At 42.1% G+C, this 9,198-nt stretch overlaps 1 protein-coding gene across 1 annotated transcript in view; it reads right to left on the bottom strand.

The window, feature by feature from the left end:
• Positions 1 to 1,476: 1,476 nt before the first annotated feature.
• Positions 1,477 to 9,198, bottom strand: part of DNAH5 (dynein axonemal heavy chain 5) — a 215,567-nt gene continuing 207,845 nt past the window's right edge. The window contains exon 79 of the mRNA XM_082725156.1: positions 1,477 to 4,450. Within this exon, the coding sequence (XP_082581282.1) occupies positions 4,299 to 4,450 (152 nt within the window). The 3' untranslated portion in view covers positions 1,477 to 4,298. The remainder of the gene's footprint in view (positions 4,451 to 9,198) is intronic.

Raw genomic sequence — 9,198 nt, 5'->3', positions numbered from 1 at the left:
GATGTCCTCATGTTTTCACAAGCTACTGATTTGTTTATTGGTCTTCCGAAGCATTCGCCCAATCTGGAGGACCATATTGTGAATAGAAGTAGACCATTTGTTTACCCTTAAGAGGTATTATTTTGATGGGCTGCTGAGGGCTTCCCATCAACGTCATCAGTTACACAATATAATTTTTAAAAATCACTCTGAGCACTTGCAAGAGAAAAGTATTTAAAATGTAAAAGCATTGGGAGATGGAGAGGAGAAGGGAGTTGGGGGGAATTGGAGGGAGATACAAAGCATGAGAGACTGTGGACTCGGAGAAACAAACTGAGGGGTTTTGGGGGGTGGTGAGCCTGGTGGTGGGTATTGCGGAGGGCACGTTTTGCATGAAGCACTGGGTGTGGTGCATAAACAATGAATTCTGGAACACTGAAAAAATTTTAAATTTAATTTTAAAAATGAATAAAATAAAATGTAAAAGCAATTATGCACTTCAGCAGGATCTGACAGGAAAAAAATATGTTGCAGAATCTGGGTGGGAGTGGAAATTATATCTTCTAAGAGAAAACTGCTCATGTATATATTTTATTACTCTTATCATTACTAAAGATTTCTGCGCTGCAAAAAATCTGTCAACTACATTATCAGCAAACGTATCAATTTTTTTTGTAATTCTACACCTTTGAGTGCAAGTTTATCACTAATAAAGATATCGCCGATGCAGTGCATTTTGTATGTACTGGAGACTCCTGCAATCCATTTAACTACATAACACTCGTCATTTGCCTCATCCTGTCTCCTACTGTCGAATTCTTGACAAGACTTTTCCATCACAAATAGCGTTTAACACCAAGAAGTGCTTCTCACTCTAGGGACTTGGGAACACAGGATTTCCACGGGCCACAGCTCTGTAGCTGGCAGCAGTCAAGCAAGGTTTGAAATTCCATTTAGGAAGCAGCCCTCCTCAGCCCTCCCACTCCAGGCTGGGTTTCCTGTCACCCTTCCTCTGCTCCCTTCCTCTCATTAGGAAGCAAAAGAAGACTCCCCAGTCCTGCCAGGTGGGAGAGGTTTTCCCTTGTCCTTCAGATCTAAACTGAGATGTCACCTCTCCAGAGCTGCCCTTCCTTAGGGCCGAGTCACATGACGTCTCCGTAGGGAAACCGTTGCTCAAGAACACCTGGGCTGTGGCTTTGCCACGTCCCCTAATGGGGACCTGGCTTTGCTGCTGCTGAATGGGTTCAATGCTTGCCAACGCTCCCTTAAAGAGAAGCTCAGAGGAGACAGAAGTAAGTGGAAATCCCCACACATCAGGACAGTTCTGATGTGGCAAAGTGTTTTCTTTTGTCTCAATTCTGAGAGGACTTCATTTGCATCAAGAGAGTCATCAATACCTGCCCCCTGCCCAGGAGAACCAGGGGACCAAGAAAAGCCAGACAGCAGTGTAATGCCCAAGTTTTCGTGTCCAAGAGACCACCAAGGAGCCAACACCGATGCAATCACATGAGGGTTTATTTGACAAGCTTAAGCTTGGGCCCAAGAATACCCAACACAGCAGAGTAGGGACTTGGACCCCGACGCTAGCTAAGGCAGGAGTTTTTATGGGTCATTACAAGAGGTCTGCGGGGGCGCAGGCGGGGAGAAGTTTCTGACTTTTCTGCAGTAAGCTGATTAGCTGTTGCCGGGCTGTTTACAGGGTTAGGTACTTTCCTGGAAGTGTTTACAGTGTTAGTTATAGTGGTTTTTCCTGGAAGTGTTTACAGGGTTAGGTATTCCTGTTACTAAAGCAGGGTGGGGGTCCCTGGAACTAAAGTAAAGTAGGGGAAAGCTCAGCCCTTGGTCACAGGGGCCTGAGATGGCTGCCGAAGCTAAGATGGCTGTACTTGTGCTAATGCTAAACTCGAGGTGGGATGGCCTTAATTTTCTCGGCCTCCACAAGTAGCTGCTTTGGCTCAGGGGAGTTGCTTGCTGCTGGTACACTTGGTGTCCTCTGTTAAACAGGGACGCTGTAGTGTGGCTTCTGCCTACTAATCCGTGACACCTGAATGGCTGTGGTCTCCCTCGCTTCTAGCACCCGGCATTTTCCTTTGGAGTGCAGAACTCCAATCTCTATACGTCCCTCTATGAATCTCATACATGTGTCATACTATACATTCATACGTTGAGATCATGTAAAGTTGCATATCTGAATAGTCGCTTATTTTCTGTGTCTAGTCCTCTTACGCGAAGTCCTTGAAGTCAGGGAATGTGGGCATTTTTTTTCCCACCGTTGTTCCTGACACACAGGAATCAGACACACTGAAGTAATTTTTTAAGTAAATCAATACTGAGATGATGACAAAGACTCAGCAATGACACCCGTACCCTCACCGTGTGTTGTTTTCTCCTCACACAAGCAGTTGGCGACTCTTCCCATCACCGGGAAGAGTCAATGAGTTGGTTCTCTCTTGCCCCACACCCAATTCAGTAGAAGCCAAGAACCTTCTGTGGGTGGGAGCTGCAGGGTGAGAGCTGGAGGTGGTGTGGAAAGGGGCATCATTGGCTCTTCACTTCTTCAGCGACATTCCTTATTGAATTTGTCCCTAAAAATTTCTAGTTGTCTCCATGATGTCCTTTCCCACTTCGGGTCTCAAAGACTTGTACTTATATACCAACAATTTCGTTTCACAAAATTAGATGAACTATGCATTTTCAACAAGTTAACTTGATAAGAAACCTCGTTTTGAAAGCTTATTTCTGGACACTCAATGGCACTTGCTCCCTGGCTGAGAAATAGCAGTTACAATTTTGACATTCATTAACAGCTCTTTATTAATTCACGTCATTTCTACATCTTATTATTTGTTCTTCAAAATAAAATGATTGCTTTATCACAATTCCCACAATCAACTAGTATATAGTAATTCAGACCAGCAGAAGCTGCTCAAATGAAAAGCGTATTGTTCAAGATGGGTGAGGTCCCAAGAACCGTCCAGGCCCAGCTCTGACCATAATTAACATAAAATGAGAGGGACCCACACCTGCTTCCTTGCAGCCCCTCCTTCCTATAAAATGGTTTATCACCAGAAACACAAAGTTAGACAGGAATTTAAGCAATCATTTGCAGACCACAGCTCTAATTTAATTCTGACTAAGTTTTCTAGTCAATAAGTTATAGATGAAGCAGTTTATAATTCACAACAGGATTTAAAATAAAAACATATGAAGAGTTCCACAGATAGTATTTTCTTAATTAATAAAAGGCCCCCACAGCAACTGACTTCTATTTTTTGCCTGGTCTTCCAATCATTACACCATTTCAAGTCAACCCGATATTTTCTGAGGTGTATCTTTCACCTCATACTACATGTTTACCATTTCCATGTTAAGAAAGCTTTGATCCTGTTTATCGTGGCTGCCTCACATCCCCTACTTCGGTAACTATAGACTTAGTACTGAACACGTAGGGTGCTCCCACTGTTTTCTGTTATTAAATACATTTTGATATATAAATTACTTCAGCCTCTTCAAATTGTTTTCTTGGTATAGATTTCCAGTAGAGAAGGTAAGACTCAAAGCATATGAACATTTTTATGGCTCTTTCTGTGCTTGGATATTTACTTATTTTACAAAAAGAATGGGTTGATTTCCACTGCTCTAGGAATCTCTAAGCATATCACTTTTACAAAGACCTCACCACAAGTCACTTCCAGCCTTCATATTTTTTTATTATAACAAATATCTGTATCTCATTATTAATTATCAGTGGAGTTGAACATCATTCTACATGTTTATTCTCTAAGATTACATGTATTGTCTATTCATCGATTCACATCCTTAACCCAATCATCTACTTCCTTCCATTTTTTTTAAAAGGTCTTCCCAAATGGCTGATTGAGCTGTGAAAACAAATCTCTTAACCTGACCTAAATGCAAAAGGCCATAGAAGCAAAATCAGCACAAACCTGCCTGTTCCCTTAGTGAACAGGGCTGTTTCCAGAACCACATTAGTGGAAGAATAATACGTTCAAGGAAATGTCTGCTTGACCTACCCTGTCTTTAGACCTGAATGCATTACTGTGGATTTGCAGGCCACACTTCATTAGGGAGTTGTAAGTTTTGCTTTTAAATCACCAAATAACTTTTCAATAAATACAAGGATTGGTCATTAAGGATGAAGCAGGTTAAAAGTGATTAAGCGTCCAACTAAGGAGTAGGGAAAACCTACACAGCTCATTAGCTGCGTGATCAACATTGTTCAGCGCTCACGGACAAATAAAGGTTAGGGTAATCCGGACCTGCATTTTCTGGAAGTTTTCAGTAGGGACACACCCATGTTACTTGACATCACAGAGAAGGGCAACCCCACGGAGCACCCAGTGTTCAGGGACCTGGGCCGTCCTGAGGTCCACAGCGGCAATGTAGTTCAAGTCTGTTCGAACTGGCTTCTTGTAAATGGGGCAGGAATAAAACCGAGGATCTCTTAAAGCTACAAAAAAATCCATAAAAAAAACTTAGTGAATTTCAACATTAGGCAGCCCCAAAAGCACGCAGAGGCAAATCTGTGCATTTTAAAGATCATTCCAAAGTTTGGGTAGAATGAGAGAGATTCTTCCTTAGGTCAACCTGTCCCTAGATGTGAGGCAGACATAACTGCACCTTTCCAGGGAGTATGACAAAACACCCAGACATCTTCAGGTTTATCCCACTGGCCTCTTGTCTCCTGTCCTTGACGATAATCCCTGCCCACATGAAATGACAATGGACCTCCCACTGCTTCCTTTCCACCCATCAGTTCAACATGGCCCCCGCGCTCCTCCTCTAAGTCCTCACCCGATCTCATGCTTGGACAACACCCTCTCCATTTTTCTCTCAGGGTTTGCCTTTGACACAAGGCACTTGTCACTTTTAATCAAATACCCAGCACCAAGCGTCACTAGTATTTCATTATATTAAGATTATGATTTCAAATCTCTGCCTTTGACCCTCTGTGCCATAGTCTAAGGATATTCGAAATCACAGGACAGAGGATGTCCCCCCCCCTTATCAGGGGTTGTGAGTTCTCCATGTGTACAGAGGAAGAGAAGTGGCTGGGAAGAAGACAGCCATGGCACAGTTCAATTCCCTGAGACGCAACCTACCACTTTGGAGTAGATGATCACACGGAGTTTCCAAACTGCTTTTGCAACAAAGACAACTTCCGCATGTCCATCTTTCAAAGACCCTTGCTAATATATTCATCCCTAACCAAAGTTTCACATTCTCTCCAGTCTCGGAAACCCCATGATCAGGGACAGATCCACAGGTCTTACAGGTGGCACAAGGCTTTCGGAAAAAGAGTAAAAATTTACAAATACTAAATTAGGCTTTGGGAGGAGCCTCTGCATGGAACAGCTTGGAACAGGAACTTGGTCAGCTTCTCCTTCACTCTACACTGTCCGCATAGCTCTTCTGTGTGTCTCTGCACATCCATCTCAGGAAGCAGTACTTTATTTTCTCTTCTCTTCCTAAACTGTTTCCGCAGAAATGTGGTGTCTGCACCCACCGCTGTGCCCCTCTGGAAGGCCAACACTGTACATGACCCTCACAGAAACATTCAGACAGAAGCAAGTTTAATGAAGAGGAGAACGCTGCTTTGGTGAATTCGTGTGACGCACACATGTGAAACTTGGAAACAGTAACTCTCAACGCTCTACGTGAGATGCTGACATATTGCTGAATTTATGTCCCAAAACTAACTTGTATGATAATTTATCTTTTCCTAACAAATTCCAAAAGCAAGTCACTCTCAAAAGTTAAGATCTCATTTTCTGATCCAGTAAAACCCTCTACCTGCTTTGCTATGTGTTTTTATAACTCTACTGTAATTAATTTATTGGGAGAAATTAAACACTTGAATATGATGATATTATACATTAGGTTTCAATATAATGTAAATATTCTAAAGCAGTGATTCTTAACCAAGGATGATTTCTCTCGTGGGGGACATTTGTGACTATCTGGAGATATTTTTGGTTACCACAGCCGTGAGACCGCTACTGGCATCTAGTGGGCAGAGGCCAAAGATGCTGTCAATGTGCTATAATGGACAGGACAGCACCCCCTGCAACCCCCCCAAAGGGTATCAATAATATCAAGGTCAGGGAACCCTGTTCTAAAACAAGCTCATAGGTACTTTAAAACTACGGGTTTGCTTAATCCCATGAAATTACTCATGAGAGCGAATCTAAATTAATTTAACACCTAATTTTTAAATCTGGGTGTTGTTTTTTAAATTACCAGGAGACTATCACTCATAATAATTATTAGGCAAATATATCAAAAATTCTGATTAAACAGTAAATTCATGGAGTGTAGTTAATACTAACAGTATTGACTGATATCATCAAATCCTTTAATCCTGGGATCTGTAAATATATATGTGTTAAATATTGTTCTTCTTGATGCAAATTTGACTAACGTTATAAATCTTGAAGGAACCCAGTGTAGTCTCGCATTTGGCGCAAATATAATTATAGTATGTATGTAATAATAAATATATGTAATTGTAATAATTACACCTTGGGAACTATTGGACTACTTGGATTTTAATCCCAAAAGCAAAGACAAATTGGGGGGTGGGGTGGGAAATAACATTCTTTTCAATAGACAGGTAGAAAACAATCCTCTGAGATGTTTATCCAATTTTGTTTATTTGTAGTTGTTGCAGAACTGAAGGTGCCCAAGCCACACCAGAACAGGCAGCCAACTTCCGCAGCAGGATTAGAAGCTGCTGGAAGTGCCATTTCATGGTCAAAGTGCCAACAGACACTAAACAACCACATCAACAGATGATTCAAAGCCATTAGCCCTAGTTAGACAAGTAACTTTGAAGACAAAAATAAACATGCTAGGTAGGGAAAGCAAATCAGCTAATCACGTGGAAAGCCTTAGAGTCCCAGAAGGAGGAGCCGAGACAAGAGGCTGTCTAAATCGGGGAGAGGCTATGGTTTCGGATCTGAAAGGTTTAAACAGCTATGTCACTTCCCTCTCTAGCCTACACTTTTCATCCAGGTGCTAGTATATCACTGCAGCATACGTTCCTTCCGATATCCAAAACAACCAAGTTACATAGAGATTCCCTATATAACCTTTAAATCATTCCTTTGTTTAATTCCTCTTTGTGAATGACATTGAAGTGATTAAAAGGGGACTCTTAAATGTTTATTTTAATCCTGCAACAAACATGTGAGTTAACTTATTAATAACAGCAATAATAACAAAATGATTTATTTTATGCTAACTGGGTGCTAGCCACCTGTCAGTTTAATGCTCTTAACAGCCCTACGTGATGGGTACCATTATGAAATCCATTTTGCAGACAAGGAAACTGGAACACAGCAAGGTGAGCTATTCACCCAAGGTCACAAAGTTGTAGGTGATAGGAACCAAACCTGTTCAGAATGGGTCGAGAGCCTATGCCCTTAATCTCAGCAATAGTCAGAATGTTGTAAGTGTGTGTGCCGCTGCATCTTAGCAGGAGGAGGTGAAAATGAACTGGAAATAACAATTAGATGTCTGACTTCAGCTTAAAACACATTTGAGACTCCTTCAAAGTCACACGACTGAGGCACCTGGGTGGCTCAGTGGGTTGGGCCTCGGCCTTCAGCTCATGTCATGATCTCAGGGTCCTGGGATCGAGCCCCGCGTTGGGCTCTCTGCTTGGTGAGGAGCCTGCTTGCCCCCCTCTCTCAGCCTGCCTCTTTGCCTACTTGTGATCCCTCTCTCTCTCTGTCAAATACATAAATAAAAAATCTTTAAAAAAATTTTTGAAAGCCACATGACTAATTACTGGAGTGATAAAATCAGAAGTACAACTCAAATATCCAGGCTCCTGGCTCACTGCCTTTTACCTGAGCCCTGTGCCCCATCCCCCCCACCCCTCCAACCCTTGCCACCTGGCAGGGGAGGTGACCACATTTAGCCCTTTAGCCTGCAGCATGCAGAGAAGGAGGCCACAGGAAGTGAGAGCTCTCATCCAGACGGGCAGACTCTGTGTCTACTTCACCATGTACCTGAGAAAAATATACTCATGACTTCAAAATGCAAAGAAGCTGTCCTCATTTGTAATTTAGGCTTTGATTTGAAGCTTCAACCCAGACACCAGAGAGACTCCCTAAACGCATAGTCTTAAGTAGAACACAGGAGTTCCCAGAGGTGTGCATTCATCCCACATTCTGATACCAGCTTTGATAGCTGGAAACCCTACGCCAATTTCATACATCTCCACCCATTAACTTTCCCATCTGTAAAACAAGGATGATACAGCTTACTGAGTTGTTGTAAATATTAAACAAACTAATATATGGGAAAGACCCCCCAAGCATAGTATAATACTTGAAATGTGACAGATGCCCAAAGTATGTTAGATTTCTCCTTTCTCTCTCTCCTCACACACACATGCACACACACACACATACACACACACGCACAAATCGACACCCACCTTTATCTTTTTACTGAAAAAAATTCCCCAGATTCATCTTCCCCATGACTCCAAACGAGTCCCAGGTTTACAAACTGAAGGTGGCTTAAATTCCATGGGGCTCAGGAGTCAGGAGGCCCCCACCTCCTGGTCCCGGCATGGGGCTATTCCCACCCCCAGCCTCATGGCTGCACAGTGTTGGGTCAGGGTGCCTCACAGGGTGTTCTAGAAACACCTTCTTCCTCATTAGCTGTAGAGACCCTGAGATCCTTCTCACCCTACTGAGTGCCCAAAGATACATAGTAAGTCTTGCTTTGTCCCCGCAAAGTTCCAGTTACCATTTTCCCATCACATTGCCTACAGCACTGAAGTTCATTGGGAAGCATCACTCTATCTATATATAATCTATAGGGAGATAGAAATTTCCTATGTCTGCCTCTTTGCAACTTCCTTTGAGAGCAAAGGAGCTAGAGTTGATATGGGAGGTTTTGCCCTTTTGGTGAATTTCATACTATTTGGGTGACGTTCTTATGATGTCCTAAGCATATGGGGACACATTATGCAATTTTTTAAACTTACAATAAATATCTAGATTTCTTTTTTAAAACAAACTGGTCTTCAATGGTGAGTTATTTAAACTAAAAGTTACCCTTCATGTCAACATAAAAATAATTTACTATAAGAATTTTAACCTTAAACTTTAAAGCTTTATTAACAAAGCTACACCCCTTTAGCTCAATTAGAGCCCTCTATTCAAGTTATCAAAATTAAAT

The sequence above is a fragment of the Mustela nivalis genome (assembly GCF_964662115.1).
Source record: "Mustela nivalis genome assembly, chromosome: 3".
Classification (NCBI taxonomy): Eukaryota; Metazoa; Chordata; class Mammalia; order Carnivora; family Mustelidae; genus Mustela; species Mustela nivalis.
This window is presented reverse-complemented; position numbering and strand designations above follow the sequence as displayed.